The sequence below is a fragment of the Sminthopsis crassicaudata genome, chromosome 4 (assembly GCF_048593235.1).
Source record: "Sminthopsis crassicaudata isolate SCR6 chromosome 4, ASM4859323v1, whole genome shotgun sequence".
Classification (NCBI taxonomy): Eukaryota; Metazoa; Chordata; class Mammalia; order Dasyuromorphia; family Dasyuridae; genus Sminthopsis; species Sminthopsis crassicaudata.
This window is the reverse complement of record NC_133620.1, coordinates 352,529,559-352,549,431: the sequence shown is the minus strand read 5'-3', so window position 1 is coordinate 352,549,431 and position 19,873 is coordinate 352,529,559. Positions and strand designations below refer to the sequence as shown.

General features: G+C 36.4%; 1 protein-coding gene across 1 annotated transcript; it reads left to right on the top strand.

Moving 5' to 3' along the window:
* Window positions 1-923: 923 nt before the first annotated feature.
* On the top strand, window positions 924-12,493 carry LOC141540814 (keratin, type I cuticular Ha4-like). Its single transcript, XM_074264765.1, has 7 exons — window positions 924-1,439; window positions 4,153-4,235; window positions 7,221-7,377; window positions 8,625-8,786; window positions 8,878-9,003; window positions 10,650-10,870; window positions 12,131-12,493. Exons 1-7 carry the CDS (start codon window positions 924-926, stop codon window positions 12,264-12,266), a joined length of 1,401 nt encoding a protein of 466 aa, XP_074120866.1. The 3' UTR covers window positions 12,267-12,493.
* Window positions 12,494-19,873: the final 7,380 nt, after the last annotated feature.

Below are 19,873 nucleotides of genomic sequence, written 5' to 3'. Positions count from 1 at the left end.
TATCTTGATGAGTCACCTTCCATGTCCTGGAATTGAGTTTTATTTGAATTTCATCTTTATCCTTCTCCCAGTTGGATCTGACTTGGATTCTTCATTGATGTGCCATAAGATTGAATTTCTTTATTGTTCTGTGGGACTATAAATGATACATCTTTCTCTTTTCCTTGGTATACTGATATTCTATTCATCATTTCTTTTATTTTCACAGGAGACTTGATGGGTCTTGGAGCATCTATAGTAAATTCAGCCCTTCAGGGGATAGTTTCATTCCTAGGGTGTGTCTCCTCTGAGACAAAGTTAGCAGCCTTTGTTTCTATCTCTTTGACCAGAGGTTTGCCCAGGATGCTGAAGAACTGAGAACAAAGTTCAGATTTGGGGGTTCCCTCAGTGCTTCCTTGGAAAATTCTTTCCTTCCTGTTTCTCTTCCTTCATTCTCCAAATCTTTCTAAGCTTTTTTCTTCCCAAGGATCCTAATGCAAGCAACAGATCACCACTCCATGGGAATACACCCCACCTTCTCTGGAAGCTTAGAAAGACAGATGAGTGGGTTGTTTAATCTGAAGACAATGCCACACCCAGATAGACACTGGATAGTCATGCAGGGAAGCGGAGCTCATCTTTGGGCTTGGGTGATATGTCTTTGAAGAGATAACATGAAACATTTCTTTCAGCAAGAAATGCCAGTAATAGGGAGTCCCCAGGTAGTTAAATGGCCCTTTTATGAGATAGGGAACTGCTCATGGGAGACTAAAAACTGAGTAATAGGATGTTCTGATGACAATAGAAATGAGGATTAATAGGGGGAAACCTATTGTATTGCATCTACACCCACGATAGTGTATAAAAGGTCAGTGAAGGAAGTCCAAATTTCACACTTGGGTAGCTTGACCTTGGAATCCAGTAGAAGTACTATTTCTAAGACCATGACTTCTAGCAGCCGTGGAAACAACTCTTCTAGGGGTTCTCTTAAGAGTTGTCTGAAGTCTTCTGGCAGAAAGGCTGTTTCTATAGCTGGTCATCCTGGAAGCTCTGTGCCCAAAAGCTACCCTTTCCCTAGCATGAAATCCAGTCCATCCCTGGCAAAAAGCTATCGATCCAGTGACAGTCTACCCCAGACCTTTGGGTCCCCTTCAGAGCAGTCAAGACTCCGAATCTTACCTAGATGCCACTCAATGCATTCTCCTCTGGGAGCCCACAACATCCCTGCCAATGTTGGCAACTGTAGCTGGTTTGGTGATGTTGCTTTCAATGGCAGTGAGAAAGAAACCATGCAGTTCTTGAATGATCGCCTGGCCAACTACCTGGAGAAAGTAAGGCAACTGGAGCGGGAGAAGGCAGAACTGGAGGGAAAACTCCAGGAATGGAGCCAGTGCCAAGACCCTAACATGTGCTCCAAATATACCTCTTATTTCAAGACCATTGATGAGCTTCAATGCAAGGTAAGGAGAGAAGTCCAGAACCAAATGGGAGAAAGAAAAGATGAGAGGAAAATTTGAGGATGGGGCTGGGGATCCTCTGAGCTGATAGAGAAAGGAAAAGCAGCATTGCTTATACTTAATATACTTAAACTTAAATAATGTTTCTTTACCTTTTTTTAGTGTCATAGACTTCTTGGGTTGGGGAAACTTGGAATCATGTTTTTAAATTTATAGAATAAAATATAGGAGAACTAAAAAGGAAACCAATTACACAGGATATTCCCAAAGTCTGAGTACAGTAGTGATCTTTGTACTAAACTTTTGGTCATCTTATATTGATGAGATGACAACTACATATACATATATATGTATGTATGTATATGTATGCAATCTAATATATCTATCTACATGTGCACATATATATGTACATACATTTATATATAGATATGTATATGCATATATACACAGATGCATGCACATAATGAACATATGGATATATTTATTGCATATATACATTTAATTTATATATTTATATGTGTACATATGTATGTAGATATATATTGTTTATGTATACATATACACACATACATAAATATGTGTCTCACAAAGAGGGTCACAAAGGGCCCATTTCAATCCTATCTGACTCTTTGAGTATACATAGACACATGTATATACATTATTATTTGGTTGTTTCAATCCTGTTTTTCTCTTTGTGACCCCATTTGGGGTTTTCTTGGCAAAAATATTGAAATGGTTTATTATTTCATTCTCCATCTCATTTTATAGATGAGGGAAATGAGGTAAAAAGGATTAAGGGACTTGCTCAGGGACACACAACTAGTAAGTATCTTAGGCCAGATTTGAACTTTTAAGATGTAGTGGAATATTCTGCCCCTTCTTACCACTCCCTCTGCTCCATTTAGTCATTGCCCTCTTCAGTTACTACTATGCCTTTTTAATTAGAGGAAATCTGTCTTATATTGACAAGATGACAGCATGCATTTATTTGGTTATAATTGGAATCTTATATTATTTAAGGCCACCACATCCATTCATTCATCAAGTACTTCCTAGGCACTAACATGTTAGGATTACTAAGTGAGAACTGAGGTTGTCTGGACAGTGACAAGGTGAGAATTCAGGTTTTCTGGACAATTACAAGGTGAGAACTCAGGTTGACTTGATAGAGGGGGCAAGCTCATTGGCTGGGGTGGTTCTTCCCAGAAGCCCTTGCATTATCCCACGCTCATTCTCTGGGAGAATAAAAGAGAGGACTCTCAGAGAAAGAAGAAGACTCTCTGCATTACATCAGGCCTGACGGGGCTCTCTGCAGGAAGGGAAGTCACTTCTAAGGACAAGAGTTAACAGCAACTGCCTGGAGACAACGGTTCACTACAGGAAGAAGAATCTGTCTGAGAGATTTGAGTAGACACAGCAGATCTGTGACACAGCAGATCTGTGACACAGAGACGACAGCTCGTTACACTAACATATGCAGACCATTTTTGCAAATACAAAGATAGAAGAGACATGTTCTCTCCATCCTCAAATTTTCCTCACTATGGTATCCGGATCTTTGCTTTTTCCCACTGCAGATCTATTTAGCATATTTATTTGTATACTTGGTGTATTTTGTCCTCTTAATCGCCATTAGAATATAAGTTCCCCTAGGGTTAAGAATTGGATAACTTTTTATCTTTACTGTCCTGGTCATGGTGTTTGGCATAGAGTAGGAACAAGTAGGTGGTACGCTCCTGTTTGATGGACATGCCCAATGGAGAAATTTGCTTTGCTGAACTCTGCATATTTGATGTGAGGGTTTTGTTTTTTGTTTTGTTATTGTTTAATTTGGGGGATAGGAAAAGTGATATTAATACATATTTTAAAAAATAGTCTTGTTTCTCATTTACATGGAAGCTATGTTAGAATAATTAAAAAAAATCTTCATTCCATTAGTTTATACTTTGATCTTGTCGGTATATCAGCAGCTCAGTAGCATAGATAGAACACTGAACTTAACACTGAGTACAGAAGCCCTGAGTTAAAATCCTGCCACTGATACTTATTAGCTCTGTGATGGGGGCAGGTGGGTGGCACAGTGTATATAGTGTTGGAATCAGGAAGACTTGCTTTCCAGACTTAAACCTGCTCTCAAATACTTATTGTGTGACTCTGGCGAAGTCCCTTAATCCAGTTTATCTCAGTTTACTCTTCTGCAAAAATGAGCTGAAGACAAAAATGACAACCTATTGCAATATCTCTGTCAAAAAACCCCAAAATAAGGACATGAAGAATTGAACATGACTGAAATAACCCAACAATACACAATATACATACATATGCATATGTGGCTGCCATTTTGTCAGTCTAAGATACTTCTGTCTCAGTTTTCCCATTTATAAAATGGAGATAATAAGAGCACCTACTTCCCAGAGTGAAGATGAGATGCTATTTGTAAAAACATTTTGCAAATCTTAAAGTATTATATAAATGGTGGCTATTATTATAATTTGGGGTCATAGTAATCCCTTTCTCTCTCAGCATTGCTTAACACAGATGTAGGGAAAATCTTTGGAACTAACTCATGACTAATAATGGAAAAGCAAGGAATTTTAAAATAATGGCACTAATTATGCAAGAGATTTTCCTCTATTCGTAACAAATACCTTGTTAGGGAATTAGAATGTATTCCCCTCAAAATTTTATCTTCAAGTATGAACCTTCTCATTTCTAGATTCTGTGCTCAAAGGCAGAGAACTCCAGGTTGGCTGTGCAGGTTGACAATGCTAAACTGGCTACAGATGAATTCAAGACTAAGTAAGTGTGCCTGGAACCAGGCTGAGAATGAATTACCAGTTGTTGACACTCTTAGAGATAACACAGCGTGGTTGAAAGAATACTGGCCTTGAGATCCAAAGATTTCAGTTCAGACCCTTGCTTTGTCACTTATTAGTCATGTAAATATGGTTGTCATTTATTTCTCCAGCCTCTGTTTCATCATATGTAAAGTGGGAATTATAACACTGACACTATGCAGGAAGGTGCTTTGTGAAGTCCTATATAAATGTGAATTATTACAAATCCCTTTGAATTTGTTTGGCATCAGGAAAACTAAGTATTTATAAAAAGAAAGATGAGAAAAAAAGAAGAAAAGAAGGGAGGGATGAAGGGAGGTTGAGAGAAAGGGAAGAAGGAAGGAACAGAATTTCAAAAATTTATGCACATAGTATCCTCTAAGTATATATTTTTTTCTTATCAGGAAGTTAAAAATTAAACTCAAGAAATTTTCTTAAGTAGAGCTATTTGGAAGATTTATTGTTGAGTCAGTCATTTGTGTTTGATGCTTTGTGATCCCATGAACCAACTGTTCATGGGGTTTTCTTGGCAAAGATACTGGAGTGGCTTGCCATTTCCTTCATCCAATGGATCCTTTTGTCAGCTAGAGGTTAAGTGACTTGTCCCAGGTCATATATCTGAGGCTGGTTTTGAACTCAAGTCTTCCTGACTCCTGGCCTAGCACTCTATTTCCTGAGTCATCAACTGACTCACTTAAAAGATAACTGATAAATCAAAAGTATCATAATTTTAGAGCTAGACCCTTCTAGTTTTTTACATTAAACTCATCAGAACCAAACCTCTCATTTTATAGGAGGGAAAGAAGAAAACACTTATTAAGCATCTATTATATGCCAGACACTACTAAGTGCTTTACAAATATAATTTCTTTTGATTCTCACAAATTATATCGGGAGATAATTGCTAGTATTATCTCATCTTACAGTTGAGGAAACTGATGTTAAGTTACTTTTTCAGTGTCAAACAACTAGAAATTGTTTAAGGCAAGATTTGAACCCTGACTCTAAATTTGGTGCTATACCTACTAAGTCATGATGCTTCTTTTGAGGCTTCAGACGTCATTAAATTCAATTCTTCATAGAAGCAGGAAAGAGTTTCCATAATATTCCCTAGTCATCAAGAAGACACCACAGTGATGGGAAACTCATGAATTGCTTCTAAAGGCATCCTGTTTTATTTTTGGATAGCTCTCTCTGTGTGTCGCTCTTTTTGTCTTTGTCTCTCTGTGTCTTGTCTATCTTGTCTGTCTCTGTTTCTCTTTGAGTCTGTCTCAGGGTCTCTGTCTCTGTGTGTGTCTCTCTCTCTGTACCTGTCTCTCTTCCAAACTGAAATCTCTCTCTGCAATTGTCTCCAGGAACTTCTGATTCTGGCCTCTGTTTTCTCATTATAACTATTTGTATACTTAAAGACTGGCAGTTATGTAATGGATAGAGCACTGAACTTGGAATCAGGTGTTTAAATCTGATCTCAGACACTTCTTAGCTGTGTAATTCCATGCAAGTCTCTTAATGCTGTTGCTTCAGTGTCTTCATCTGTAAAATGAGCTGGAGAAGGAAATGCCAAACCATATTGGTATCTTTTTAAAAAATTTATAATAATAACTTTTTGTTTTTCAAAATAATGCAGATAGTTTTCAACATTCACCTCTTGTGTTCCATATTTTTCTTCCTCCCCAGTTTCCCTCTCTGCTATACATCAAGCAATCCAATATAGGTTAAACATGTGCAATTCTTCTAATCATTTTTCTAAACATATTTTCACATTTATCATGCTGCACAAGAAAAATCAGATCAAAAGAAAAAATGAGAAAGAAAAAATCAATCAAGCAAACAAAAACAAAAAAGATGAAAATATTTGTGATCCACATTCAGTCCTCTTTCTGAATGCAGATGGCTCTCTCTATCACAAAGTCTATTGGAATTGGCTGTAATCACCTCATTACCACTCTGGTATCCTTGCCAAGAAAACCCCATATGGGGTCATGGATAGTTAAGTATAACTGAAAAACAATAGACAACAACAATAATACTTAAAATTTGCTCTCATGTCTATCGTATTTCTTCTCTTCTCTAGGCTAAACCCTCCATTGTTTCAGGAAATCCTGTATCTGGTTAATCATCAAGTCAGTCAGTTAAAAAGTATTTATTAACATTCATTTTGTGCTAAGCACTATACTAAGCTCTGGAGCTACAAAGAAAGGCAAAGGACAATCCCTGTTTTTAAAGAGCTCACATTTGAATGAGAGAAACAACAACAACAAAAAATACTGGATATCTACAAGATACACATATAGAAGATAGAAGACAATCTGAGATAATAAGACAGTTGGTGTATATGTGTGTAGGGGTTGAGAATTGGGTTTAGTTTTGAAAGAATCCAAGGAAAGTAGATGAGGAGGAGGGGAGGATGTCATGGACAATTCAAAACATAGGGGAGATACAAATGCAAAGGCATTGATTCTGGAGATGTATGCATAAAGTAGTAAATATAATAAACCAATGTAGTTGGATCATGGAGTGTGTGGAATGGAATAATGTATAAGAAAACTGGAAAGGTAGGAAGGAGCCAGGTTATGAAGAGATTTAAGTGTCAAATAGGAGTTTATTATTGATCCTGGTGGTAACAGGAGCTACTGTAATTTATAGAGCTGGATTTGGGAGGGGTCATTGTATGTTCCTTGATAATAAGAGCTATAGTTCATCCTTCTTGGTTTTCCCCATCATTCGTGACCATAGTAGGAGCTCAGTAGTTATTTGTTGATTTACTTTTTTTCTTTCAATTTTTGAAATATTTATATTTAAAAGTTTTCAGTTCCAAGGTTCTTTTTCAAATAAAGAAAACATCCCCCCTCCCACACACATGGTAAGAGATAGAGAATAAATTAAGCAGTTATTTGGAATGGTTACCATTCTAGATTCTGATCTTTCTTTATAAATATATATATAGGTACAAGAGTGAACTATACCTTCGTCAGTTGGTTGAGGCTGACATAAATAGCCTTCACAAAAATTTGGATGATCTGAGTCTAGCTAAGTGTGACTTAGAACCCCGGGTGGAGTCCCTGAAAGAAGAGATTCGATATCTAAAGAAGAACCATGAACAGGTATGAGATATTCAGGAATGATACAAATTAAGAATGTATTAGATACCAAAACCAGTGTAATTCAGTTTAGCTCAAGTCAATCCAATTCAATCCAATCTAATCCAATCCAACCCAGTCCAGTCCAGTCTAGTTCAGTCTAATACAGTCCAATGCACAAACATTGATGAATTAGTCACTATGGATAAAACTGTATTAAAGGCTGGTGATAAAAAGAAAAGATAAAAAAATCTCTGTCATAAAGGCACTTACTGTCTACTGGGGTGATGCAACATGTAAACAAAGAAATACCTACATAATAATTTGAGGAGGTTGGATTACCAACTAATAGAGTAAGAGAAGGCTTTCTATAGGAGGGGAGTTGAACTTTGAAGTTGGGATGTTAAGGAGTGGAAGTAAGGAAGTTGTGTATTTCAGATTGGGGGATAGGGGAATAAGCAACTCTGTGTAAAGGGTTGGAAACATGAAATGTTAGGCAGTACTATTTAGGAAGAGCAAGCTCTGTTTACCTTCTATGGATGAAGTGATTGGTCTCTATAATGGGGATTTTCCCCCTGACCCCCAGTACTTGTATTTGTATTCCTCAGGTATAAATTGTATTGACTAAGTATCCATTTGTATATGTTGGCTGCCCAAAGGGAGCTGTGAAAATAATAGAGGGAAGGGTGAAAGGACAAGTTATGATTCAAGAAAGACACATGCATGCATATACATGGCAAATAACATTCCTTTATCATAAACATAGAACTAGAGGAAACTTATCAACTATCAAAGTTATCTAGGAAAAAGAAATAACTTGTCCAAAATATCACTGCTGGTAAATAGTAGATCTGCCATTTGGATCCAGATCTTCTGAATCCAGACCAAGTGCTTTTCCTACTGAATCATGCAGTCTCTTATATTAGGGCTGGAAGGCACCCTTGAAAACATCTAGGTTGACCCTCACCTTTTACAGATAATGAAACTGAGGTCCAGAGAGTGAAAGTAATTGTCCAAGGTCACATAATACTAATTAATGGCTGCAATAGGACTCTGGTTCCCCCAACTTCAAGTTCAATGAAGAAAAGGGAAAATAAATGAAGAGTGCAATATTTACATTATGCAGAGGAGGGTAATGCTTTCTTTATGTATTTGGGGACTATGTATATTGAGGACTGGCTTACTTGATAGGGAAATTAGATGCTTCTTCATGAAACAGACAATCTGTGAAATGTTGGCTAAATCAGTGCTTGATCTTTATGCTTCTCCAGGAAGTTCACAACCTACAATGTCAGCTGGGAGACAAGCTCTGCATTGAATTGGACACAACCCCACCTGTGGACCTCAACAGGGTGCTGGGTGAGATGAGGTGCCAGTATGAGGCCATGCTGGAGACCAACAGGAATGATGTGGAGCAGTGGTTCATCACTCAGGTGCAGGCAGTGTTTTCAGAGTCCAGGAGGCTGCTAGAAGCTTCCTGCAGGTGCTCCTACCTAATTTTATCTTTATTCTTCTGTGTTTCAGTGCGAGAGCATCAGTCTGCAGGAGATGTCCTGTTCAGAGGAGTTACAGTGCTGCCAATCTGAGATTCTGGAGCTGAAACGCTCTGTGAATGCTCTAGAAGTTGAACTTCAGGCTCAGCACAAAATGGTGGGTCAAATAGCACTAGATTGTTTTAATTTTTTGGAAATTCTAGGTAGAAGGAAGCTCTCTGGAAGAAAAGCCTTTGGCTTTCTGGATGAATCAATTATAAAACTGCTAAAACAATATCCTTTCTCCTTCCATTCCTCAGGGCTGTTTTGATTTGCTTTTCTCTTTTGTACAAATTGTTGATTTGGAACAGTCCTTCATTAACAGTTTGTAATTCTTTTGAGAACTATTTGTTTATATCACTTGACTATCAACTGGGAAATGGTTTTTGGTGATATCCATCTCTTTCTCTATCTCTGTCTCTTTTGTTAATTATTTATATATCTTGAGAACCAAACCCTTAGCAGAGAAATTTAATATAAATTTTTTCCCTACTTGACTGCTTTCCTTCTTAATTTAGCTACATTTTTTTTTTTTTTTTGTCTATAGGGAGGATTTTTCCATTTCATGCAAAATTATGTTTTATCTTTTGTGATTTCCTCTGTAATTTGTTTGGTTATTATTATTTTTTTTTTTACTTATAGCTGTGAGAAGTATATGATTTCCTGCTATTTTTTAAAAAATGTATGATTTTAAATATTTGGAAACATATCCATTTAGAATGTATTGTGTAATATGCTATAAGATATTGGCATAAAAGTGGAAGCTATGTGGATAGAGCACCAGGTCTGGAGTCAGGAAGACTCATATTTTTGAGTTCAAAATTGCCTCAGACACTTAACTAGCTGTGTGACCCTGGGCAAGTCACTTAACTTTGCCTCATTTGTTTCTTCATTTGTAAAATGAGCTGGAGAAGAAAATGGCAAATCATTCCAATATCTTTGTTAATAAACCCCCAAAAGGAGTCACAAAGAGTCAGATACAACTGAAAAATGATTGAAAAAGGCATAAAACTAATTTCTGCTAGATTATAGTTCCTCCAGTAGTTTTTATGAAATAGGGAATGCTTTCCTAAGTAATTTATATTTTCCTTTTTATAAAAAACTAGATTATTGATTTCAATTATTTCATTGTTTGGGATTCTTCTTTATCTAATCTGTTTCATCTATTCTGCTTTTTATTTTTAACTAATGTTAGATTTTTAAAAAATAACTGTTGCATTATAATATAATTTGAAGTGTGGAAATAATATTCCTTTTTGTTCCTATCTCTCTTTATCACTTCCCTTGATATTCTAGATCTTCAGTTTTATGAAATGAATCCAAAGCATCCCTTTGTAGTTTGCTTAATACAATGATTAAAATTATAATCTGATATTATTGTAATCTTTATTATATTGGTGCCACATTCTTTCTTCCATTTCTTTCCCCTAGTCACTACCAAAAAATGGTCTGGAATACTCACTGTATCAGCCAGAGACTTTTCTAAACAACCTACTTATTTTAAATTTTGTTTACACTTCTCATTTGTTAAGCTTTAAAGGGTAGCATACTAGGGTCTGAAGTCAGTCTGAAGTCTCCTATTTTGATACTTAGTAGTTGTATGACTGGACAAATAATTTAATTTCTATGGACCTCAAGCAAATTCCTAGGACTTATCTTTTCAATTATAGGTGAGCTCTGATCTGGAAAGCATTCTCTTGTTGAGAGTCTTCCATGTTGGTGAAATCATAGAGTCTTTACATGTTTGTATACTTCTCATTTCAGAAAGATTGTTTGGAAAATTCATTGACTGAATCTGAGACTCGTTATAGCACTGAGCTGGCTCAGATGCAGTACCTGATCAGCAATGTGGAGGAGCAGTTGGCTGAGATCCGGGCTGACCTGGAGCGCCAGAACCATGAGTACCAGGTGCTCCTGGATGTTAAAGCCCGACTGGTGTGTGAGATCTCTACTTACCGAAATCTGCTGGAGAGGGAGGACAGAAAGTAAGACTTTTTTTGTTGGTTTGTTTGTTAGACATGCACTTAAATAGATCTTGATGGTTCACACTTTTTAGGCAGAAGTGAGATTCATATGAGTTCTTCATCAAATTGATGTAGTGAGAAAGACCTTAGCTTAAAAAGGTCAGGGTCCACTGCTTCATCTGGGGCCATTGCCAGTTTTCCTGATCTATGACTTGGCTCTGGATTTAGGTGATTCTGGAGAAGAGACTAGGGCTAATGACTTTGTGCAATTCTGTCACACTTAAATACAATTCACTTTCAACTCAAGACATCACCTTTCTGATGTCATTGGTCCTCTTCGAAAATGAAGTAAGAACAACAACAACCATTATAGGAAGATAGGTTTATAAAGAGAGGTAAGTGAGGGACATCAGAGGATATCTTCTGGTCCAGCCTTCTCATTTTACAAACAGGGCAAATGAGGTCAAGGAGGTTGTATGACAAGGTCATAGTAAAACAGGTGGGAATTGGACTATATAATAAATACTCATCTACTGTACCACACCATCCTCCAGGAACTGATCAGGTTATAGATGCCTTGTTAGTTTAGGAAAATGTTCTACTCTTTGTGACCACATTTAGGGGAGATAAGGGTTTAAGTCCTGCTTGTAACATATACTGGCTGAGTGACTTTAGACAAGTCACTTAAGTAATTAATTTTCCTCAACTGCAAAATGTGAATAATAATAACACCTACCTCCCAGGGAGGTTATGAGGATCAAGTATGATAATATTTATAATGCCTTTTATATAGTACTTGGGCACACATAAGGCATTAAATAAATGCTTGCTTCATTCATTCCTGCAATTTTAGTTCCAATCTTTCTTCCTAAATTTTTATTCTGTCCAAAACAGAGCAATCCCTGTATTGCCCTTTCTCTGTGCCTCAATTCCTCTTCTTTTTGAAATGGAGTGGGGTAATTTATTCTTGTACTTATCCAGGGAGAAGTTTTCTTTAGAAAGCAATATGGTGCATATCAAAGCGATTCAACACTTTCATTCTTTTCTTGAGAAGGATATATTGAGAGTAGAAAGTGTGAATTGAGCTCCTGGACACTGTGCTTGGAATCTTAAGGTCAAAGATTTAAAATTGGAAGGGGCCTATGGAATCCTATCTAAAATCTATCTTCTTTTACATTATATACATATTTAGTTCATTGGATTATTCTTGGTTTCTTTTTTTAAACATTTGGGATTTCCATGCCAATAGCTAAAAAATTTCTTTCTTTTTATCTCCCACAGGCTTCCATGTAACCCGTGTGCAACTTCCTCATGCCATACCTTGGGAGTTCCTGCTTTGAGCTCTTCTCCTACTTTTCCAAAGAGCCAAGGAGCTGGAATGACTAGCAATAGAGCCTCTATACAGGGGCAGTTCTGATGTTTTGCCATTTCAGAAGAGAAAGAGCAAGAGGAAGAAAGATTTCTTCTGTTGTTGCTATGGTAGAACATATCCTGTCAGGAAGTGTGCTCTTTTTGAATGCTTCACAATGAATCTGTGTTCCCTCCATGTTACCCAGTCTCTAAATCAGCCTATATTTTGGCCTTTGAGGAGTTTTCTTTATGGTGTTATCTTTCATCATTCCTGCTTCTGAGGCAAGTCATCTCTCCTGCCTTAATCTAATAAACAATTACTGTTGCATATATATCGTGAGTTTTACTGATGTTTGTTTGCTTCAGTGTATTGAGCTGTACCTAGATTGTCAAAAGCTCTTTCACAGCATGTTGGTAGTTATTATAATTAGAGCAGAATTCTTAGGCCAATCTAGACAAATACAATTCAAGAGGCTTTGATTAAGTGTTTATTATAAACACCAAAGGTCAATTGCTTGCAATCAATGGGGCAAGTAAGACAAGCTGGCTGAAAGAGTAAGGCATCCTGAAAAGGGTTGAGAGTGACATGTACCAGATGCATCAGGCTATCCACCACTTTAACCACTACATTCCTTCTGATCTAAGTAAAAACATCCAGAGTCTTGCTCCTCCAAGAACTGTATTATTTTTCTATTTGTGTCTCTAGCATTTAGCATAATGTTTTGTGCATAAAACATATTTAATAAATGTTTTCATCAATTCACTAATTAATTAGTTAATTTCAACTCTTAATGATAACTGGGCAGGACATAGTTATGTACACATTTATCAAAAACAGTTTTTAAATGCAATAGGAAAAGAACCTGAAGAGATACCAAAATAATAAGATAGAAGGCTCGAGCTATACAAGAGTCTTACTCATCATACTTACTCTATACAACGATGGCAGAATTACTTGTATATTGAATTAGCGTTAGTCTTACAAAAACTCAGTACCAGCATCATGGAAGTACTTTTTTGGTACATAAATAGGCTGCTATATGGCACAGATCTGGAAGCAGGAAGATCTAAGTTCAAAGCCAGCCTCAGTCACTTATCAGTGAGATGATTTTGGTTAAGTCCCTTGTATTCTGTATCCTTAGTTTCCTCAGGGTTGTTGTGATGATCAAATGAAATAATGTTTATAAAGGGCTTTGTAAACTTTAAAGTGTTATATAAATCTAAGTGATGATGATAGTCAATAATATTTGTGTTGCTTTGTTGGTTGTAACCAAACAGAAGCACCAGGCAAAAATTTTTGTACTTGCTTTTTTGTGCACTAATGTGCTATGGTGCTTTCTTTGCTGTACTAATATTCCAGTGTCCAGAGCACCATTTTATCTCTGAATATTTAGCTGCAGATATTTGTGTCAAACTGATGGCATCATTTTCTCAGTCAGAGCAGGGAAAGTTCCTTTCTCATTTATTTCTGTATAATTAGGGGAAAGAAAAACTACATTAACATGGATGCTGTGTTGATAGATGCATCAATATCCTTTTCCTCTATAATTTTATTCTTTTTTGGAAAATTCCATCTATCAAATATTATCCATATTACTTTGAATATTTTTATTATTTCTTATGGCCCCACAACATTCATATATTTCAATTTGTTCAGCCACTCCCAAATTTATGAGCACTCACTTTCCCCAGATTTTTGTTGCTGTAACAGTATAGTAATGAATATTTTGGTTTATATGAGACCTTTTGTCTTCCTTGGGGCATATGACTAGATGTAAGATTTCCTGAGTCAAAGGATAGGAATAGATACTATCTTTTCTCTCTTAGTTTCAAATCGTTTCCCAGGGTGATTGGATCAATTTGTAGCTCTTGTAGTATTCTTGAATTCCCAAAGCACTTCTATTATTTGGATAGATTTATTCAAATAATCTGGGTTTGTTTTTAGAAATCTTTTTGGGAGAGTGTAACAGCAATGCATTTCTGTAGAATTACCAGATGTGGGAAGAGAAAAATTGACATACTCTCTCTACACTGAGAAGGAATGGGATGTGGAAGATGAACCATTAGTCCCAAAGAAGTAAGAGAATCATAGAATCTCAGAGACTGGAGGAATCTCAAATTATCTAGTCCAGTGTTTCCCAAACTTTTGACATATGTGTACCCATTCTATAATTTTCGTAATGCTGAGTACCCCTCAACAACAACAACAACAACAACAAAAGGATGTATTTTAATAATAATCAAAATATATTTATTTTTTCTTTTTTGATACATACACAAAGTAATAATAAATAAAAAATAAAATTATTCATAATAAAATATAAATCCATGCCAGAAGGTTTGCTGCATGCGGAAGAAGAGCAATTGTTGGAATTGGCTTCAGATGGGTTCTTGAAAAATAAACATAAGGAGTGTATTTTAACATCATTCTGGTTACAAATACAACATGTGTATACTGTTTTAACAGAAAAAGTTCTGAAATATATCTTGCCTTTTCCAACTTCATATTTATGCTTTTTCAGCATTTGTAGACATTAAGTCTGAAAAAGGAACAGGCTATTGCACATGGAGCTGCATCTCAGTTTAACATTAACAACCAGGGAATCAAATGATGGTCTGTTATCTCAGCACAATTTCATCCTTCTATATAAAAATAATCAAAATCAGTGGGACTTACTAAAGTACATAACAAACCTTTCCTATAAGAAAAATCGCACAAAAGCTAAAAATACACAAGTGCCTGGAGAAACCACTATTAACGAAATAAGTTGTCTCTGTAACAAAGTGCGGTATATTCACGCTGTGTCACACGGGACCATGTCATGCCTCACAAGATTGTCTTGACTTGACTCATGAGAATGTAGAATTAAAAGCAGCTAAGCACGGTGCAGTACATATCCCCACTAAAATGCGTACCCCCACCAAACTCTTCCCGTACCCCTGGGGGTATGCGTAACACACTTTGGGAAACACTAGTCTAGTCCAATACTATCCTATAAAGAATCCCCAGACAATAGGTGATGATACTACAACTACTTAGCTAACTTAGTGTTTGTTTTTCATTCTTCAAAGATTTTCATGCTTTATTTAGGAATCAGAGTGTGGCCTCAGGAGCTAAGCAATTTCACTAGTGAATTAGAGTCAGGGTAAGAGGCAGTGCAGAACAGTGGAGAAAGCACTGTGATTGGAGTCAGGAAAAACCTGGCTTCAAATACATACTCTAAAGCTCAATAGTGTTTTTAATGACTGACAAACCACTAATGTTGACTTTCAGTTTCCTCATCTGTAAAGAGGATATAATAATACCTGTAATACTGACCTCACAGGATTGTCATAAGGATCAAATACATTATGTAATAAAAGTACAATGTAAATGTTTGCTATTGTCATTATTAAAATGAAGCTTAATTTTCTGTATTATTATTGTTATCATTTTTAAAGCAATCTCTAAACAAGTTAAGACTTATTTCTATGAAGGTTGAATAAGAAATTGTTTATCTTTTCCATTTCCCAAAGGCTAATCCCAAAGGATAATAGATTTAGACATGGAAAGAACCTGAGATGTCACTGAATTTAATCCTTTCATTTTACAGATAAGGAAACCTTAGCTTAGAAAGTTAAGAGCAAGGTTTTTAAACCCCCCAGTCTAGCATCTTAGCTAGATTTAGCTTACCATCAGATGAACAACTCTATTTGAGCTCCAGAGAATCAAACCTCAAGAAAAAACCTTCAAGCATAATGTTTTAAAAATTATTTAATATTTTATTTTTCTCCAATTACATGCAAAAACAAATTTTAATATTACTGAAATAACTCTCTGTCTCTCCTCCCTGAGAAGGCAAGCAATTTGATTTAGGTTATACATATGAACACAAAAAATGTAATGAAGGATGTAGTCTACTAGTTATTCTACAGGCTCAGGATTTATTATTTATTAATAATTCCTGGAAGGCAATGAAGAAACCTCCAGATTTCACCTATTTCTGAGCCCATTGGTTTGTGGCTCAATTGTTCTGCCTTAGTAAACAACTATCAATGAATCCTGAGTATCTATACCCATAAGCAGCTGGAGAAAGCAAGTGGGTTTTTTGGGGAATTTAGATGATTGAACATTAAAAAACAAACAACAATCCCATTTTCAATGGACTTACAGAGGGAATTTGTGTCAATTTTTATTTCCTAGAAAAGAAAAGGTATGGAAACAGTCTGAGTAGCTAAGGGTGGAGAAATTACCATCCTTATGATGGCTAGAACTATCAATTCAATTCAATTCAGTCCAGTTCAGTTAAATTTGAGTTAAATCAGGTCAAGAAGCCTTGATTTAGTGCCCATTTTGTTCCTGTTACTTAGGCACTAGTGATACAAAGACAAAAATGAAAATAGCCTTATCCTTCAAGACCTTACATGTAGAGGAAGCAGCTTGGGCACAAGACCTACGTAGGATTCTGATTTGCTCTTGTTGTTCATTTGTTTCAATTATGTCCCCATTTGGGGTTTTCTTGGCAAAGATGCTGGAGTGGTTTGTCATTTCCTTTTGCTTATTTTACAAATGAGGAAACTGAGATAAACAGGATTAAGTGACTTGTCCAGGATCAAATTGCTAGTAAGTATCTGAGACCAGATTTGAATTCAGATCTTTTGGATTCCAGGCCCAGTTCTCTATCCATTGCTCCACGTAGGTCCACTTGAGGGCTCTCTAGGATCCTGATATTCATCTTCATTTCCTCATGTTTCTTGGAGGAAAGCCATGCTTGGTATGTTCAAGCATTTCTTGATGATCCCTAGATTTCCTTTCCTTCATCTGGTTTCTTATGATATGGATTAAAGAAAGAACATGCCTGAGCACAAATATGGTGTATATCCTGAAGGAGTACAAGAGAGGAAGAATCAATATCATAGTTAAACCAGTTTCCAAAATTTGAGGTTAAATGCCCATTTAATTTGAAAGTAAATAGCTTCTCTTCTGTCCTACAAAGCTGTCTGAGATGAACTCCAAGAATGACTATATTTCTTCTGAAGATGATCCTTCTGTAATTGACTTAATTTCCTTGCTTTATTGTCATTTTCTATTATACCTGCTTCCTTATTTTTATAAGAGGGAGTTGGACTAAATAATCTCCAGGGCCCCTTCTAATTTTAAATCTATGTATGAGCCTATCATTGAGCATTATGGACATGGAGATGAACTAGGTCCCCACCTCCTTCCTGGAGACATAATCCTCACCTTCAGGAACTAATAAAAGATATAAAAGGCATGCATATATTGGTGGGAATAAAGACCGCCTGTCTCATTTCCCCCTGATGCTATTCTGCAGCTTTCTGCCATTCCTCCTAGCTCATGTGTTATCTGCTGGTCCCAAAGTGATCCTTTTAAAGGGTTGCTGTGGGGGAGTAGGCTAAGCAGAGTTCTTGGGTGTGGCTTATCCTTGGTTCCTCCCTGCACATGTGGTTGCAATTTCCATAGCGCATCACTGTCTTCCCATTCCTTTGAGAAGGACACTAATCAGCTGAGTATCAACCCTTTACAAAGCAGCCAACAGCTGCTATATTATTATGCAAAACAGTCTTTGAGTTCAAACCTCATCAAATCCATAGACCCAGCGTCAGTTCAGCCACCAGGGAGAGGAGTCACCTCCAGACATAAAGGGCAGTAAATTTATAAAGTAAAATATGCTGTTTGGTCAAAGATGAGAGAAGCGTGGTCTTCAGCCAGTGAAATTATTCTGATCAGTCAATAAGGGCCACAGCAAGATCCTATTTAGCAAATCAAAGGAAGCACTTTTAATTGTCCATTCTCAAGGTTTATGGAGAAACTCATTGTGGGGCAGGATAGGTCAACAAAGACGTGTTTGAAGATGGAACAGATTTAGATTATATAGAGAGACCTCCAAGAATGAAGTGAACTTCTGAAGTGAGCTACCATAAAGAATTATTCTCAGTCAAATGATCCTCTGACCTGACACAGAGCCATTAGTAGCAAAGAATGGGCTTCCAGTGCAATCCAAATTTGGGCAGAAGTGTTTTCTAAAAAACTTTTAAAAGTAACATTTTATTTTCCCAAATACATGTAAAAATAGTTTTCAACATTCATTTTTGTAAGATTTTTGTGTTCCAATTTTTCTTTCTCCATCCCTTACTTCCCTCAACCCAAGATAGCAAGCAATGTGATGTAGGTTAAATATGCACAATCCTTTTAAACATATTTCCATATTTGCCATGTTGTACAAGAAAAACCAGACCAAAAGGGGAAAAAGGCCATGAGAAAGAAAACAAACAAACCATACCCCAATATACATTAAATCTTCATATTTTTCTCTCTGAATGCAGATGGCATTTTTCATCTGAAGTTTACTGGAATTGGACCGTCTTAATCCCTTTAATGTAAGCATTCTTAGCTTGGGGGTTTGTGAACATTTAAAAAAAAATGAAAACTATATTTCAATGTAGTTGACTTCTTTTGTAATCTCATTGATTTTATTTTATGCTTCTAAATATGTTTTGAGAAAGAGTCTAAAAATTTCACCAGATGGCCAAGGAGTACATGGCACAAAGAAGCTTTAGACTTTCTGTTTAAGTGTCTATTTATTCAGTTCTAACACTCTGTACTTCACAAAAACAGAGTGCTTGGCTCTTATGGACAGTGGTTTACATATTTCATTCTGAATATTCATACTTTTATACCATTGAAATCATTTTGTCTAAATCCTGAAGTACCTCCAAAATTCCTCTTCAGAATTTTGGGAAGGGAACTTCCAAATCACATTCCCCCCAATAGCAGAGGACAGCTCTGACTGACAGTGGTGATTTGTCTAAACCTTCCATTCTAGACACACAATTTTCTTTTTACTAGCTCTGTGACAAAGGTACTTTGCGTAATAATGTCCTGATTTCCAAAACAATAAGATCTTCCCATAACCTGGGAAACTAATCGAATATAATACACTAAGACAGTTATTTTACTTAGATAAGTAAAGGATTTATTAAGCACTCATGCACTATGCTAAGCAATACAAATATAAAAGAGATGGCCACTCTCAGAGAGCTTATGTTTTTAATGGTGGATGGAAGACAAAACATCAAAAGATACTAAAAAGAAAGCAGTGGGACATAGCTTCCTGATTTGGGGAAAATTAGGAAAATCCTTTATTTCAATTTCCTTTTGTTTTCCTGGGCCATTCTACTATTTTCATTGTTGATATCTACATCTATTCATCTTAAAACGTTTTCTGAGGTCCTCTGTTATCTTCTTCCTATGTATCCCAAAGGATTTTGCTTTTAGTGAATATTGTTTATAATGGATAGCTCCAGTGATTAAGCTTTCCAGAAACTTCTTGAGCTTTCCTTACCTTCTTTAAGACTTTTCTTTTCCTTTCTCCAGTTACTGCCTTAGGAGCAATGTTCTCCAGAAATTCCATTTAAAAAGTTCACAGCTTTCCTTTTATTCTCCCCACAGCCCATTCCTTTCCCTGTGACTAGATACTTCCAACTATTTCACTAGCAGGGAGTCTGAAACTTAAACAACTTATTGAAGAAGGATCAGTGGTAGATTTTTAATAGTAAAATGCTCTGGCATTTTCTAGTCCTACTGTAAAAACTGGAAGAGAAGGTCATGCTAGTGAATTCTCCTTATTGATAGATTCTTGGATTCCACTAAGGTATCACAGCCTGCATATC